The sequence below is a fragment of the Andrena cerasifolii genome, chromosome 2 (assembly GCF_050908995.1).
Source record: "Andrena cerasifolii isolate SP2316 chromosome 2, iyAndCera1_principal, whole genome shotgun sequence".
NCBI lineage: Eukaryota > Metazoa > Arthropoda > Insecta > Hymenoptera > Andrenidae > Andrena > Andrena cerasifolii.
The window spans coordinates 25516368-25533287 of record NC_135119.1 but is presented as its reverse complement, the minus strand read 5'-3'; the positions used below and the strand labels follow the sequence as shown (position 1 = coordinate 25533287).

Here is a 16920-nt window from a genome sequence, read left to right as displayed (position 1 = left end):
TGACAGTTGCCACGAAAGAACTACTTAATCTAAATAGCTACCCATACACTTGCAAATTCTTTACAATTGTTCCAAGATTCATACCGAATATATTTCGAACGTTGCGTATGTAACTCCCTTACAGTTCCACCAAAAACAAAAGAAGCATACCGCGAAGAATACCGGTAGCCCAACAATAACACTACAGTGCCCTTAAATTGTCTTCGCACCTTTTAATAAGATTATCGAGAAACCTCAGAAAATATTTCGAACGAACCAACATTTCCCGTATACCTCTATTATTAATTAAACAGGTAAAGAACCGGAAGCGAAATTGAGGTTAACCTTACAAGCGCATCATCCACGCAAATATCTATGCATTCGATTAAAACGCACCGGAGAAATGCGTGCACGCCCACTCGCGTGCACACATTCCCACCAACACTGTCAAAAGTAGGGGAATACCACTATTGTCCAGCACGAGTCATATCCCATATTCCGCCGGACGGTGCAACGGACGATAATAATTCTTTTTTATTTCTTATGCAGTCGAATTACGCAATTGCGACGACAGTGGCTGCAAATTTAGCACCGCTTTCGCGTCGTTTCCCTGTACGAACCTACGAACGCATCGTCCACATTAGTCACGAGGTTACTCCACCGAACTGCGTTGTAACGCGTTGTCGTTGCGTTCGTTTTGTAATGTCGCGTCGCGATCGGAACGCTTAATCGTATATGCGCCAGCTACTGGATTGACGTTAATGTTCGAACCTGTTCGATAAACTCTGATTGTACGTTCCGTGTAAATACCTCGTTAAGGCCAGAGAGATAAAAGAGAGAAAGCCTACTTGTTGGATCACGTTTCTAATTGACTCCAAGAATAAGTTCACGAAAACTTGATTGTATCACCCGACGGCAATTATGAGTCTTACGTTCGAGTTTGAATCTCAATTTTAATTTTCACGTCGAAGGGGTGCTCGGAGAAATCTCATTTATCGAAGCAGTAAAAGTTGTGTACGCGTAGAGTGCGTGGTGAACAGCTTTACCCCTCCTCGTATTCCACTAAACTGTATTTGATTTCAGGAATGACTTCCTCCTATATTCCATAGAACGAGTTACGTGAGCGCTCGCGAGAGCATAAATTTTTGTACGAGTGTAACAAGTGCAAATAAGTTTGGCACGCTGGAATATATGTCCCTCAACATGCAGAGCGCGGATCTGAATCCATGCGCAAATGTTTCGCTTGGAATAGACGAAGCCTGCTTTAATATTTTAAATTTGTACTATTTCCCTGTTTTATTTTACTCGATACCATGGGAAGCTTATTGGGTACGTATTCGTGTTCTTTCGGATCAACTTGCTGCAGACATACCTCTCATACTCTTGTAAATCATGTTCGCAGGGCTCTGGTATGTTAAAAGCTGTTTTGCCGAAGCGAAGCAGCAGGAACTTGGTAGTAAGCACGAAACACCCGTTGCATATATTTTATAGAACCGACAAAAATCAATCGGATACTCCGAACCTAGAGTATTGCCAGTAAGCGCCTTTATCTTTTTCCTCGAGCATTACCTTTAATCAACCGTGTAATTATTTGCGGTATCTGCCCCCCAGCACAACGTACAACTTCAAAGAACACGGTAGTTACGGGTGGAATATATCATCCGAGCAATTGTGTTCCGACGTTTACGTGATACGCCAGCCGAGTGAAAGCTATCTTCGTAAGTTATGAATTCTATAGCGACTGGTCTTAATTAGCCGTGAAATATTATTAATCAATTGTTTCCACAGCGATCCTCGTAGCGTTTATGATAGCTATTCTACTAGCCAGTTTGTGGGCAACGTCAAAGGTCATCGTAAGAGTGATAAGGGGAAAGCTGTCACCTGATAACGTGCATGATGTAAGCGCAGTACAATTGAGCTACTTTTCGCTGGATTCATTGTTCTCATTCGATTGATTTCGCTTCAGGATTTAGACAGGCTCCAGGAGACCGAGAGCGCCACACACTCGCTGATTAGAATTACGAGATGCAGTATTAGAATACAATCGGTGGACACGTTTAGAGGGTATCCATATATTCTCACACGCACTGCATGTACTGTGGCCCGATGGAAAGAAGTCGGTTGAAATGTCACAGGTGCAAGAGGGTTCTTCGCTCGCATTGGCTCCCGCCGCCCGTGTCCCGTTCGCTTACTTTGAATTCGTCGACGTTGTCGCGCCGGCCAATAAGGATGTACTGTTCAGACCTGATGTTCGGACCCTAGAGTTTCTCGAGCGACTTCTTTCCATCGGGGCACAGTACTTCTCATTTCAGACATGCCTTCAACTTTATTTTTCCAGAATCTCCATACTATTGATGATATTTGTCAACAATGGCGGTGGACAATATGTATTCTTCAATCACAGCGCGTGGTTCGGCCTCACTGTCGCAGACTTGGTACTTCCCTGGTGAGCCGTTCGCATTCGTGTCTAATATTTACCACTCTGAAAAGACAATGAACTTACAGGTTCGCGTGGATCATGGGCCTGGCAATAACGATATCGAAGCGCGCTGAACTTCGCGTAACAATTACGCGCGTCAGAATAACTTTGCGCTGCCTTCAACGAACGTTCACGCTGATACTCCTTGGATTAATGTTGAACTCGATGGAGAGCAAATCCTTGAGCGACCTTCGCTTCCCTGGTGTCCTCCAATTGCTGGCGGTATCTTATTTCGTGTGCGCCACGCTGGAAACAATTTTCATGAAGCCCCACTCTCAGGTTCGCGTACAATCGTTTTCGTCGCAATCCCCCTATTTCTATTCACTCGATGGCCGTCTGTGCAGATAACTTATTAGAATACCTTGACTCAGTTCGGCCGTTTCGCGATGCTCGGAGATATCTTGGATAGCTGGCCTCAGTGGGTAGTAATGATATGTATTCTGGCTATACACACGTTGATCACTTTCCTGCTATCTGTACCGGGTTGTCCGAGGGGCTACTTGGGGCCCGGTGGAGAATACGATCATCGTGGGAAGTACATAAACTGCACCGCGGGCGCAGCAGGCTACATAGACAGATCGATCTTTGGCGATCACATGTACTCGAAAACTAACAACTCCGTGTACGGTACCATTTTGCGTTACGATCCAGAAGGCACGTTACACAACTACACATTATGTCGAAGAATAGAAAGTTAAGAGAGTCTGTGAAGCAGAAAGAAGAATATTCTTTTTTTAAATTGCAGGACTAATGAACACCGTATCGGCGATATTAATCGTTTACATGGGTGTTCACGCTGGCAAGATACTGTTGGTTTACTATCAGTGTAACTCTAGAGCAGTCAGATGGATATTATGGGCGCTGCTTACAGTAAGCAATTTTCTACAGACTTTATACGAGACCACTAGGGCTGTTCGAGTGTTCGAATATTCGGGCGGCTTGAAATTCAGACCGAGCAGGGTACCCGAAAAATCCGGGTACTCCGAATCGTTTCGAGCCGCCCGGAAGAACTGGATTACCCGAATTCGAGTACCCAAACAGCTCTAGAGACCACCAGGTTTCCAGAAGCCTGTAAACAATGCTACTTTCTTCCAGGGCATTATTGCTGGATTTCTATGCAACTATGAGCAACAAGGGGGAGCGATACCACTCAGCAAGAGGATGATGACGTTGTCGTTCGTTCTGGCTTGTTCTAGCTCTGCTTTCCTCTTATTCACGATCCTGTACCTCCTTATCGATTATAAACAACTCTGGAGTGGAGCGCCGTTTATTTACGCTGGTACAGTATTCAGGCCGTCGTGCATTTTGGCGCAGCGAAGAGAAAAGTTTATAAATAAATGACCGAAGCGCAGCGACAATTAATTATTATTAAAGGTGTGCAAGAACCCGAAAATGTCGGGTCGGGACGAGAATTTTTCTCGGGATCGGGACGGGTTCTCGAGAGTTTCGGGATTCCCGAAAGTGTCGGAATTCGTATTATTAGGACTGACCGATAATTGTACTTCGGAAAATCAATAACGTTTCTACAATTTTTCTTACGATGCGTTGAATGTATGATGTCTTATTTATTAAACGGGTCCTTGACATTTTCGGAAATCCCAACACTTTCGAGACTCCCGACTCTCTCGAGAATCTCGAAATTTTCGGAAACCCGAGGTGGGTACGGATCGGGTTTCCGCCATTCTCGGATTCTCACACATCTCTATTATTATTATTAATTACTTCGCTTACCACGCTTCGTCAAAATGCGCGACGAATTTTCTGTCACTCTTCAAAGGGTAGTATAATGTGACGTGTCGTTTGTTACAGGGACAAATCCGATTTTTCTGTACGTGGGTCACGTGCTAACGAAACATCTATTCCCGTGGGCATGGGAGATAGCTTCTCCCACGCACGCGTCGGTTCTCGCTATGAATTTATGGACGACAGCTCTGTGGACTATAATCGCGTACATTCTGTACCGGAAGGACATCATTATAACTGTATAGAAAGTACACGCGGGGTTATCATATTAAAACGTCTACAAACTGCCTGTGTACTAAACATTTCTCGTGATTCTCAGTTTCTGCAGCTCGTCTGAAACTAATTGAGGGACCCAGTGGAAAGCAGGCACATGCCGCCGTTTTATGATTTTACAGGGAAGCAAGTTGAAAGAAACATCATTTTTATAGGAAGCACGCTGCGAAATTGTAGTTATTTTAAACATTACATCGCAGGAACAAATTAACGAAAATTTATGTACATGTGGCGTGTGCCGGTTTTCCACTGGGCCCCTTAAGTGTAAAAGAATATAAAGAGAACGAAACGAAACATAGGAAAGTAACAGATTTCATCTTGAATGATTACTTTAAACGTTATATTTTATTTTTTTTTATAAATAAACGTAATAAATATTTTAATCACGCTTTGCGTTCAATGAGTTTTAGCATTCAACCTGAGAATGATAACTTACTTGAGTAGCGTAGAAATATAAGTACAGGATAGATAAATACCACCACGCGCTGTTCATGCGTTTCTGTCCTTCGGTTCTTTGTAAGGCAACCCTAAAATACGAAAAATATCTTCTTCGCATGTGACGTCCTCTGCCTCTCCTGGTAGTCCTATAATAAATTGTACGCTCGCGTAATACTGTCGTTATTTCTGGAACAGTTTAACGTACCCTCGGGCGTAAGACGCTTCAAAGCATACTCGTTCAAGGTGTACTTCTTTTCCAACGCGTGTGCCCTCATGTTTTTATTGAAAAGGTCACTGCCAGTAAAATAAAGAACAGCGCAGTAGTACTGATCGTAAGGTGCCAGTCTAACATCGAGTCTCCTGAATGGTTTGCTCGTGTCGTTTGGAAATTTACAGACACCCTAGAAGCAAGCAACCCTAAGATATAAAAGCTCGACGTAACTTGCAACGTTAGCGTACCATAAATTTTGATGCCCCAAGAGATATTGTATCGACAATCAATTTCGTCTTCTTGAAGCAATCCACAGCATTCTTTAAGAGTGAAATTTTCTTCTTCAGTTCCATTTGTGCAGAAGTGTACCCCGGATGTGTCAGCAAGACATCGATGTCTCCGCTTTCCTCCTTACCACGCCTATAACTTCCACAGATCGTTACAATGTATTTTTCGTCCAGGTTTGCAATAGCGTCTTTCATAATCGCTTCGAGGCGCTCGATTTCCTTCCTTGGAATTCTTTTCTCAAAATCTTCGAAATACCTGGGGAAAAATATCCATTACTACAGAAGAAAACAATCAATTCTGTTATTCCATCATACTTGAGACCAATCTTCTGATGATGGTTCAGCTTGTCCTGGTGCTTTCTCAAGTCGTCCAAAGTTTTGATGCCAGCATCCACTAGTTCCTTCGCTTTCGCAGGTCCAATGCCAGACACGCGCGTTAACAAGTTAATCGCGACGTTGCCTTCGTCCTTATTAATCTAAACAGATATGAAATTTAAAGAATCGATGCAGCAAGAAACTGTAACGCATTCCAGTATCAAGCAAACGCTTCGAAATAAATACATCTTCCAGTTTCCGTAACTTCCCAGTATCAAGGAACTCGTCGATTTTCTTCGCTATCTTCTCGCCGATCCCTGGCAACTTCTTAGCCTCGGCGCCGCTCTTCACTCTCTCCGGCAAGCCGCTCAGCGTACCAGCGGCTTTACGATAAGCATTGTGCTTGTATATATTCTTAGTGACATTCTTCTCGAAGTTCGCCAATTCTGTAATTATAAATTTGTAACAAACATTCAGTTGTTTCACGAAACTTAAAATTAGAAGCTAATTAAAGATGAACATTCTATTACTCAAGAGTACTAAGAGACTTACGAAGCAAGATCTCCAACCCAGAAATTCAAAAAAATATAAAACTTTGGGGATATGTAAAGGATACATAGGTATGTATTACGCAATTTTTTTTGCGGCTCTAATTCACTCCAAGAGGGTGAAATCGACGTCTGAAAATTTTCCGATTTTGTGTTATTACTCGCGAATTGTAAGAGATAGAAAAAAAGTTTTCAGACGAAAGTTACTTCTTTTATTTAGGACTATCATTTGGTAACTTACAGGTTCTTATAGTTCGCGAGTTGTAACACAAAATCGGAAAACACTCGGATTTTCAGGAGTAAAAAAAATTTGCGGAATACATACCTACATATATATTGTTTACATACCCCCAAAGTTTCATATTTTTCTTTAATTACTGGATTGGGGATCGTGCCTTGTTAATATTACAAAAATTTGAAGGAAGATATAAACTACAGTACAATACAAAACAATAAAACGTAATAATGTATATACATACCTATCAGGAAATCGCATAAATCCTGATTTGGATTTCCTGCGTTATCAGTGGCTTTTCGTTTCCCCATCGTGTTTAAGAAAGTAATACAAAATCTGCGTAAAAACAACGGGTTCAGCTTGCCCAACTTCACCGATCAATTTACCTCCAAAACGACGCAAAACGTGCCCATTGGAACTGGCACACTGACGTTACCCGCCAGCGCATGCGCAACTGCAGTCACACGTGCTTCTGTGTTTTCATTTCTGCGTAAAAGGCTACTGGCGCAATAGCTTGCGATTGGACGTTTCAAATCGTCGTGGGAGCGTTTCTTCCGTAGCTAGAAACATTCGCAAAAAATGAGGCAAGCTTCAACGTGTAACGTTTATTTCGGGCAAACAGGCATATACAATTTTACACGCAAATATATATATATATACATATATATATATCATCTCTCCTAAAAGGAATCTTTGCTCAACAATTATGTTACAATTTTAATACACTTCGGTTAAACGGGAGAAATATAGTTATCTTTCTGTAGCATCGACTTCATAAACATTTATAGCAAATACTGTCTCATGAAACACGACCGACGATAGAAACTTGTAAATTATGTAGAAGCTACTCGGTGTCACCCTTATAATCAGAGTTAGGCATTATTCGAATAAGTTTTGCGAATAAAACGAAGTTATTTGAGAATAACGAATAATTTTTTATTCGTTATTCTCGAAAAGCTTCGTTTTATTCGAAATTTTGATTCCCACCTAGCAAAATATACCCGCGCTTCGCTTCGAGCCTAAGAGATATTAAGGATTCCATGAAAACACATTTTACCCCTCTTCAACACCCCCTTAGGGGTTGATTAGAGCAAAATCCTGAAATTGATTTTTAGGTACTTATGTGGACAATCTTTGTGAGTAAGAACCAAGTTGATATCTAATCGGGCCTAAGAGATATTAAGGAATCCGGGAAAACACAGTTTACTCCTTTTCACCCCCTTGGGGACGAAATTTCCAAAAATCCTTCCTTAGTGGGCGCCTACGTCACGAAAACAATGTACCTTCCAAATTTCATGTTCCTAGGTTAAACGGTTTGAACTGGGCGTTGATGAGTCAGTCAGTCAGTCACTTCTTATTTTATATATGTAGACAGATAATGCCCAACTCTGCTTATAACTTAAGATCTACATGTATATACGACAACTAAGTTTGGCATCGTTTTTACATGTACACGACGTTCTTTCCAGGGAATCCTAAGTGTTAATTAAGTGGATTCTCGGTTGAAAGCATAAGTAGACTGCCTAAGAATTCGGTTGTTAATCAGAAACTACTAAGTACAAGGTCTAGATGTTAGGAACATTTTCTAAGAAGTAGTCTGTTCGTGTCTGATAGCGAGACGATCTTTCCACGCTTTTAAGTCCTGAATTGTTAAGTGACCATCATCTTCCTTTCGAAACTTGACATAGATGGTAGCAGAATCACATTGTATTGGACGGATCTTTTTACCTCGTGTCTAATGTCAAGTTGTCATTGATATTAGGGGCTCGCGACATGGTTAATTACACGCTACGTTAGATAGAAGACATACGACTATAAGCTGCATGGCTCTTTACGCAGTAACTGGAGATATAAACGAAAATAGTGAAGGCAAGAATAAATATTCCAACGAAGACGTAAATCCACAATTGCGGGAATCTTCCTGGCAGCCACAGAATCGTAAACTCTACTGTCTTCTCTTGAGTATCTGTGACAAAAAAAAAGAAACGACAACTAAAGAAACCAAAGATCAACAACATAATAGTTGAATAAATTCGAAGTCCCTTTTACCAATATACGCTAGTCCGTATCCTGTATGAGGAGTACCCATCCTGTACGAGCAAGTGGGTATTTGCACTTCGTGAATGTCACCTACGTCCATCCTTAATTGGTACATTGGCGTCTCGCGAGGAGGCAAGATCCATATTTCGCTCAACTGGTCTGTCGCGGTATCCAAACTGATATGCATGGCCTTATGCTCGTGCGCAGTAAAAATAATTTGTGGCGACAATTCTTTCAGTACCTATCGTCGCGACATAATATCAGACGATTAAAAACAAACGAAATTACTTTGCAGGGTCAGCACAAAGTCCCCTTACATTTTGGACAAAAGTACCAGGCATGAATAGTAAAGGCATATGACTGAGCACCACGTTTGTGGTGTTTCTCTCCGCGTAGTCATTTAGAAAGGCATCTTTCGGGGCATCCGGCATCGAATGAGTCAATCTGTTCACCTGCCGAGCGAAGCGAACGTCTTACGATCTGTTCATAGAACTTAGAAAGGCTTCTTATGTATCAGGGTGTTTCAATTTTCCAAAGGTGCTATTTTCATATAACTTTGCTCGCCCCCTTGGTTCTATTCATCTAAGTGATTTGTATGCCAAATTTTAGACAAATTTAATAATATTTAGGGATTGCACAGTTTTATCACTAGGGTAGGTCTGCGGCGGTAGTAACACTTTGACTTGGGAATACGATTACGCAGGAACTGCTACATTTACAACAAAAACTCTTATACAGAAATGTTACTTAGGTATCTGACATTATTGAGTCAGAACAGTTTCACTGTATGTCAAGTAATACCTAAGTTATTAATAAAAAAATGAGAAGCGGAGTGTTATAGCCCCAACGTTACAGTGTAACGCGATGCAACCGTCTCTGACCCCGGGTCGGTTGTAACAGTGCATGGATTCTATGCAAACAAGACAATATTATTTGCCTTCTTTACCTAACCGACGCTTTATTAACCGACCCCGACTGCCGATATTACAATCGCCCCCGACCATGCTTTTGAACTTTTAAGATATTAGCGTGTTACATTCGCCCCCCTGTTACTACTGCCCGCGGTCTACCCCACATATTTTCGCTTTTTCAATTTTTAAAAATGCGGGTAAAATAATAAGGTACAGAATTTTTATAGGTGTGAACAATAATAATAATAATATGTAAATTTATCTAAGTCTTCTTTGAAGTTTAGTTTCTTTTTTAAGGACTTGAGAATAATAATGATTATCATTGGAAATCGTGTTTCCTTAGCCTACTACATATTATTTAGTGTGCAAAGTGTGAAACCTCTAAATATTACTCAATCTTCCTAAAATTTGTCAGATATTCGTTTTATATTAATAGGAATCAGGGCGTGAGCAAAGTAAAAAAAAATGTAATATTTTAAATTTAACCCTATAATATGAAACACCCTATTATGTATATATCTTGTTACCTTGAAAAATGTTACCGTCTTATAAACTAAAGTATCTGGTTGCGTGTACGCGAAATTGAATCTGTTATGTATATTAAACGAGACAGAGTCCTCTTCGCCTCCGATGTCATTATCACCTGGTAAATAAATTTTCTGAACAGAAAAATATTTGCAGATGTAGCACAGCCACTACAGTGGCGATATAGAACCAGAGAGTTTTGCGGTGACTATAATTATACCATTATGTGTTCAGGCATTTCGAATATAGAATCTAGTCTCCTTTTGTACCCCTTAAAGTCTTCCGCAGTCGCAATGTGACCTTCGTCCATAAGGTCTCCCAAGAACGCGACGACGTGAGGCTGAGAGTGGTCCAGGGCTCTCGAGAAGGACTTTTTCAAGTACCTGGAAATAAGATACTGTGGAACAAAACCGAGGTCAATGCTCAGAGTCTCTGGAGGCTGTCGGGATCTTTACGAGGCAGCTAATTCTACAAACCGACGTTCGTCCGTACCTATCGCTGTCCCACTGCGCTATCCAAGATCCAAAATACATTTCTTTTTTATCGCCCAGTATCTGTGGGTCGGCGACGAGCAGTACTTTGACGCACTCGGAGCAATCGCGCCGGGACCACTTGAATTTCTGTACATCGTAGACCAGAAATTCGTTATAAATCACAGCAACTAGAACGACGAAGCCAATGGCGATCGCTCTGTTCTTTAATCTGTTACAATGAAATTCGTTGACAAAGATGTCTGACAGACGGGCAACGCTTAAACTTGCTGCGAACACTCTCTACGGAGTTTTGGGATCGACAACAAACCACTTCATGCTCGTGTCATTAAGAAACTTAGCTAAAGGCAATTTGTGTACGTAGCAACGGTTACATAATAGGTGGACTTTACCTGTTTCGCCGTAACATTTCTAAGATTTCTACTGTCGTTTAATAACATTGGTGATCTTACAGCCGAAGTAGATCAGCGTGTGTTTAACCATATCGCTCGCAGTGCAAAGAACCTCTGACATGATCCCGTTCTTCCGTGACACGCGATAATCTAATTAACTTAGGGTTATAAGATTAAGCGAGTTTAAGTTCCACCAGCTGCTCATGTTCCCGATCACCGCGCTTAAACGTTCCGCGCGATCGGAGGATCAATAAACGGTGGATCGCGGGTTCTATTTACGTTTGGAAAAGAAACGAGTCGAACACGATTCCGTTTGAATCGTGCTCGCTTCGAAAAAAAAATCGATATTTATGAAGCGCTACATATTTCACTGTAGATAGAGGCAGACGTCATGACATCACCGATAATCCCATTCTTCTTTTCCTTTATTTACGAATAATCGAGAAATAAATAAATTCGAGTGAAATTTGAAGTATTTCGAGCACCATTTGTAAATATAATAATATATTAATATTAATTCAGATATACATTTATCTGGATGATGCTCAACCGCGACGAAAACGTCTACTTGTGATTTGAATGTCGCCGCGGAAAAGAGAAAAGAAGAATGACGTCACTTCCGACAAATTTTAATAATCTTCCAACGATCTGGTTACTTATGTATACCAGTTTGTGAAAAACATGGATTACGAATAAGTGGAGAGCAGAATAAAAATTAAAGAAAATCGATGAAAATTATAGAATCCGTTACGTCCTGAAGCTACTAATAGCCTCTCGCTAATGCTCACCTAACCTAGATCCTGCCTCAGACGCTAGGGACATTTATGCGTGGAGCGGAACTTGCATACACAGGGTGTGACAGAAATAACTGAATAAACTTCAAGGGCGGTATTCTCAGTCGCTACTTATTCTTAAGCAAATGCTTAAGCATTCAGCAACCTTTACTAGCTACTAGATTAATAGAAGATGCCGCATGCTTAAGCATTTGCTTAAGAATAAGTAGCGACTGAGAATACCGCCCTAAGTATAAACAATTTTTGTATACTTGTATAGGGTACGTGTCCCGATTACGGTGCCCCGTCCCCATTACGGTGCCTTTATACTTAAAGAAGCCGTACAGAAAAACTCGTATAAATAAATAAGGAAAGAATTTTTCTTAAGTAAGTTAAACTATTAATGTATGTGTTACAATCGAGAAGGTTGCATTTTTATTTCAATTAAAAAAATATGAAAAATTAACATTTTTAACCCGAAAAATTGCTTTGATAAAGGGAAAGGTTCAAAAAACCAATATAAATTTTCACCAAGCAAAATTAAAGTAAGCAAGTCGGCGTCAAAGCATCGTAATCAGGACACGTACCCTACTTCCTCGAAGAAAGTACTGAAATATATTATCGAACACGTTGAAAAACTCACGTAATGAGTCCATTCCCATATTTACATGCCCCTTCATCCTTAAACTCAGCAGAACACCGTAGAACACGATCCTAAACTTTAACTCTGTATTTTTGTGACACCGCGTATATGAATCAGTTTAAGAAGCAAGAACTAGCGAGAACGGGCTCAGTTGAGACGCCTCCTAGTGGCGAGCACCCAGGTACCGCTGCTTCACGCGTATATGATATACGCCGTGGAGAATTTCGGAGAATTTCATGGCCGTTCCGGTCGCGTTGCATCAGCGAGTGAAATGTTCATTTATTTTCGGTCGGTTCGCAGCGGTGAATATCGTCTCACCGGCCAGTGATTTGCACCTCGGAAAATGGCCGAGCCCGAGCAGAGGACTAAAGAGAACTGCACAACGGGATCGAAGGAAACGATGGTGAAGCAAGAAAAGCGCGAGAACACGTTGACGAATGGCGGGAAGGGATCGGGCGATGACGCGGACAGCCTCGAGGAACTGCCTCTCGATATAGGCGAGCACTACCTCGTCCGCAGATCCGACGACTCTTGGCGTAAATATCCCACGATTACACCGGAACGATAGCGATAACGTTCCCACCTAGATCGTATATTTTTAAAATCGCGCCCGCGTATATCGGAAATTCTACCCGACGCTTCTTTTTTTCGCGTCGCGCGTTCGTATTTGTATTACCGGCTTGCCGCCGACGAGTCGCCCTTGTTTTGTAAACATTATGTCATGTGCGATTCTATTCGATATCGTCTTAGAAATTGATTAAACATTAATATAGGACCACGGACTTTACTTCGATTCGTTTTCTGGTTTCTCAAGTTTCTTCATTGGCTGTCGAAGTATTTAACTAGTTACTTCGTGAATTTTCTTCCAAGGAGATACGAGAGAAAAGTTATTTTCTGATTTTGTGGTTGGTGGTGCGTACAGAGCATCATTGGAAACTCTTTTTCTTTCTACTTTTTCGCACAGATCCCGCAGAGATTATTCAGACAAGGTACAATGACAGCGAAGGTCACTACGAGTACTATGTCCACTACGAGGGGCATAATAGGAGATTGGACGAGTGGGTGCCAAGGGACAGAATCATGTCCAGCAGGTTCGACATGACCGACAGGACCTGGAAGACTGGCGACAGAAACTCTGGCGCTGATTTGTTAGCTGATTCTTCGGACCGCAAGATCACGAGGAATCAGAAGAGGCGGCACGATGAGATTAATCACATACAGAAGGTACTTCTTTGCGAACGGAATTCTACGAACAGCGTCAACTATCGCGCTCTTTGTTACAGACGTACGCCGAGATGGATCCCACGACTGCAGCGTTGGAGAAGGAGCACGAGGCCATAACGAAAGTGAAATACATAGACAAGATTCAAATTGGTAAGCATCAATGCCTCTCTTCCACTGTTAACCTTTATGTGCGAAAAGGGTCTCATTATTTTCAAAAGTTCATTTCCAGGAAAGTATGAAATCGATACTTGGTACTTCAGTCCGTACCCAGAGGAGTATGGCAAGCAGCCTAAGCTGTGGATCTGTGAATACTGCCTGAAGTACATGCGTCTTGAGAAAACGTACAGGTATCACATGGTAAGGGTCAAGCTAATGCTCCGTCGACGTGTTTAATTTGACGAGGATTCGATCGATAGTTCGAACGTCTTGATTCCAGAGCGAATGTACACACAGACAGCCAGTTGGCAAGGAAATATATCGGAAAGGAACACTGAGCATCTGGGAGGTGGATGGTAGAGAGCATAAAATCTACTGTCAGAACCTGTGCTTATTGGCGAAGCTGTTCTTAGACCACAAAACTTTGTACTTCGACGTGGAGCCATTCCTTTTTTACATTCTCTGCGAAGTCGATAAGCACGGGGCGCATTTGGTTGGCTATTTCTCGAAGGTACCATTCAATCTTCTATATCCCCTGTTCGCAATTAATTCCCGACATAAACCTTCTCGTTCAATTCGCTTGCAGGAGAAGGAATCACCCGACGGCAACAACGTAGCCTGCATTCTAACTTTACCTCCATTCCAAAGGCAAGGGTACGGGAAGCTTCTGATCGCCTTCAGTTACGAGCTGAGCAAAATAGAACAGACTGTTGGCAGCCCCGAGAAGCCACTGAGCGACTTGGGGAAGCTATCTTACAGAAGCTACTGGAGTTGGATTCTTCTAGAGATTCTGAGAGACTTCCGCGGCACCCTCAGCATCAAAGACTTGAGGTGAAGTTACGAGCAGATTAAGGAAACTAAAGCAAACTAAACAATTTCCATTCCTCTAATCTGCAGCCAGATGACGAGCATTTCACAGACGGACATAATATCGACGCTGCAGAGCATGAACATGGTGAAGTACTGGAAGGGGCAGCACGTGATCTGCGTGACGCCTAAACTAGTTGAAGAGCACATTAAGAGCAGCCAGTATAAGCGACCGCGGCTGACGGTGGACAGCACTGCGCTGCGATGGGGCGCGCCGCCCAGGAAAAACGTGAAGCCCGGCAAGAAGTAACGGGAAACGGATGGAAAGACAATGGATTTCATCACCGTGAGAGTCACGATTCAAACGCGTTTAACAAACACTTGACAGGCAACTGTGCCACGGTAGAGTTTGCAAAGGATGTCCCCGGGTTTGTTAAACAACCACCTCCGCGATGCATTGCAGCCCTCATTCGCACTCGTGCGTGCAAGCCTCGTTTGGGAGACGACACCGGTGAAACACGTTCGCCCTAGCTTCGACGCGTCTTCGGAGTTCGGAAACTACGAGAATAGGCGCTCCAGGATTCTCCTTGTAGTTCTGCTGTTTCTGTATCTGGGCAATGTAATAAGATAAAGAGGAACGAGACGACGCTACGAAACACCATGTATTCGTTCGACGATGAACAAAAAAACCGCTTTAGTCGAGGACTTCCTCCGGGAAGTCCGAAGAAGCACGAGCACAGTGTGTTGCACACGTAAACGATTGACAACAATAATACCACGCAGTATTAGCGCTTATTAACGACTTTCTTCTGTAAACTCGTTAATAATAAACCACATATATCCACGAGCAATCGTTTCTCGCAGAATCCCCCCACGAATATGATTACGTTGATAGCTGTTAATGTTTTGTTAAACGCGGTTCCTACAATTTCGCGACAGAAGACTTGTGCATCTCCTTCGCCAGCTTTATAGCGTACTTAGCAGTCCCGGGCGCGGTGCACACCCCGTATCCGCCGTGCCCGTAATTATGCACCAGCTGTAACACAGATCGCATCGTCAATGATAATGAAATCACGTGGAAGGTTTAATAAAACTCCTGAAACTAACGATGGCTGTAGAGAGTCCGATCGCAACGCGTTCGGCCTCCACTCTGACGCTGTTCTCCCTGTGGGGCCTCAAGCCGACTTCCTCCCTCAAGATCGTGGCCTTTTTCAGTGCTGGGACGAAATTCTCGCACCTCTCACGAATCGCCGCCGATTCGTGGCCACAGAGGCTCGTATTTTCAGAGTCGAAGCTCCTCGAGCCGCCGAGTGTAACGACACCATTGAAACCCGGTATAATGTAAGTGTCCAGCTCTCCGTAGAAGAAGGTCTTGACCCACGGTGCCTTTGCCTAAGATTTCACCAGTTAATGTAGGATTCTATGTTTAAAGAGAAACGTACTTTGATTACTTGACCGCGCATAGAAACTAAACGTCTGTCGTTGCACAGAGTTCTTGCGCCGAGTCCTGTGCAATTCATTATCAAGTCCCAATCGGAAGCGAGTTCCTTCAAGCAGCTAAATTTCTTTACTGCAAGTTTGACACCACTCTCTTGCAACCTGCAGAGGCGAGAAATCTCCTCAATTTTCATTTCAAAGAATAACGTTCCGTGGAATTAGTCTGTTACTTTTCACGAGCCCATGGCAGGTACAGCTTGCATTCCGTGAGGAGGGTTGTGAAGAAGGATCCATACTTCCAGCTGCCTCCGACTAGCTGAAATTCTTCTTCCGCGGCTTTTCTGTAGAATGGTACCAAGTCTTCTATCCAATGATTCTGTAAAATTAAAAATACAAGGTCAACGCTCTCCTCTCCATTCAATCCAGTTTAAAAGCGATTGCACACACGCAAGTAATTTCGAATTAAATGTACAGCCTCGTGAAATAGAATACAATTATCATGCTTCCGAAGGAAATATACCTTGACAGTCTCTGCAGAGGAATTAGCAAAAATGTAACCAGAGACGCTAGTTACTCCCGCTAACGAAGCTTCGTGCGTCTTCCGTATGCCATCGTAATATTCGTACGAGTCTCGTATCCAGTCTCTGGGAAGAATTTTAATTGGAAAGTATATAGATATCGGTATAAAAATTACTGTATTGATTATTAGTTAAATAATCAGTGATCTCGTGTCTGTGTCTATGCACCTCGTTATTTGTTCAGTTGGTCCAGAGTAGGACGAGCCGACGCGAAATATCCCAGCAGCCACATGGCTGACTGTTTTCTCGAAGTCGGAAGCGAAAACAGTAACTTCTGCGTTATGTAATTCACGTTGCAACTGCAGAGCCGTTGTTAAACCAACTACTCCACCTCCAACGACGGCCACTTTCATTTTTCCCATTATTGATTGCTGAAAAGACTGTTTCCTTCAAATATGTTTGCAGTCGTCGAAAGAGACTTATCGCACTTGACCG

At 42.5% G+C, this 16920-nt stretch overlaps 5 protein-coding genes across 11 annotated transcripts; 2 read left to right on the top strand and 3 right to left on the bottom strand.

The window, feature by feature from the left end:
* LOC143366007 (heparan-alpha-glucosaminide N-acetyltransferase) lies at window positions 1-4501 on the top strand. 5 transcript variants are annotated; one of them, XM_076806683.1, is made up of 12 exons: window positions 1-293; window positions 1063-1308; window positions 1382-1515; window positions 1591-1697; window positions 1768-1877; window positions 1946-2043; window positions 2318-2425; window positions 2485-2737; window positions 2815-3112; window positions 3204-3328; window positions 3554-3737; window positions 4268-4501. In XM_076806683.1, the coding sequence occupies exons 2-12, from the start codon at window positions 1171-1173 to the stop codon at window positions 4444-4446; spliced, it is 1734 nt and encodes a 577-aa protein (XP_076662798.1). In that variant the 5' UTR covers window positions 1-293; window positions 1063-1170; the 3' UTR covers window positions 4447-4501. The 5 variants fall into 5 exon arrangements, with proteins under 5 accessions (XP_076662798.1, XP_076662797.1, XP_076662795.1 ...); XM_076806682.1 differs by lacking the exon at window positions 1-293 and adding an exon at window positions 445-630; XM_076806680.1 differs by lacking the exon at window positions 1-293 and adding an exon at window positions 445-770.
* Window positions 4502-4797: 296 nt separating this feature from the next.
* Window positions 4798-6969, bottom strand: LOC143366013 (DNA polymerase beta). 2 transcript variants are annotated; one of them, XM_076806693.1, is made up of 6 exons: window positions 6753-6969; window positions 5972-6171; window positions 5726-5886; window positions 5372-5666; window positions 5118-5313; window positions 4798-5049 (listed from the first exon to the last, which is right to left on the bottom strand). In XM_076806693.1, the coding sequence occupies exons 1-6, from the start codon at window positions 6817-6819 to the stop codon at window positions 4964-4966; spliced, it is 1005 nt and encodes a 334-aa protein (XP_076662808.1). In that variant the 5' UTR covers window positions 6820-6969; the 3' UTR covers window positions 4798-4963. The 2 variants fall into 2 exon arrangements, with proteins under 2 accessions (XP_076662808.1, XP_076662807.1); XM_076806692.1 differs by having other exon boundaries at window positions 4798-5058; window positions 6753-6965.
* Window positions 6970-7098: 129 nt separating this feature from the next.
* Mppe (Metallophosphoesterase) lies at window positions 7099-11223 on the bottom strand. Of its 2 annotated transcripts, none has more exons than XM_076806689.1 (7): window positions 10868-11223; window positions 10477-10686; window positions 10205-10367; window positions 9987-10118; window positions 8866-9000; window positions 8558-8789; window positions 7099-8474 (listed from the first exon to the last, which is right to left on the bottom strand). In XM_076806689.1, the coding sequence occupies exons 1-7, from the start codon at window positions 10882-10884 to the stop codon at window positions 8302-8304; spliced, it is 1062 nt and encodes a 353-aa protein (XP_076662804.1). In that variant the 5' UTR covers window positions 10885-11223; the 3' UTR covers window positions 7099-8301. The 2 variants fall into 2 exon arrangements, with proteins under 2 accessions (XP_076662804.1, XP_076662805.1); XM_076806690.1 differs by having other exon boundaries at window positions 10477-10604.
* Window positions 11224-12446: 1223 nt separating this feature from the next.
* Window positions 12447-15317, top strand: Mof (males absent on the first). The gene is made up of 7 exons (XM_076806686.1): window positions 12447-12819; window positions 13248-13507; window positions 13567-13657; window positions 13737-13864; window positions 13944-14174; window positions 14250-14494; window positions 14561-15317. The coding sequence occupies exons 1-7, from the start codon at window positions 12627-12629 to the stop codon at window positions 14778-14780; spliced, it is 1368 nt and encodes a 455-aa protein (XP_076662801.1). The 5' UTR covers window positions 12447-12626; the 3' UTR covers window positions 14781-15317.
* Daao1 (D-amino acid oxidase 1) lies at window positions 15113-16847 on the bottom strand. The gene is made up of 6 exons (XM_076806691.1): window positions 16654-16847; window positions 16428-16551; window positions 16138-16283; window positions 15913-16069; window positions 15578-15862; window positions 15113-15506 (listed from the first exon to the last, which is right to left on the bottom strand). Exons 1-6 carry the CDS (start codon window positions 16845-16847, stop codon window positions 15393-15395), a joined length of 1020 nt encoding a protein of 339 aa, XP_076662806.1. The 3' UTR covers window positions 15113-15392.
* Window positions 16848-16920: the final 73 nt, after the last annotated feature.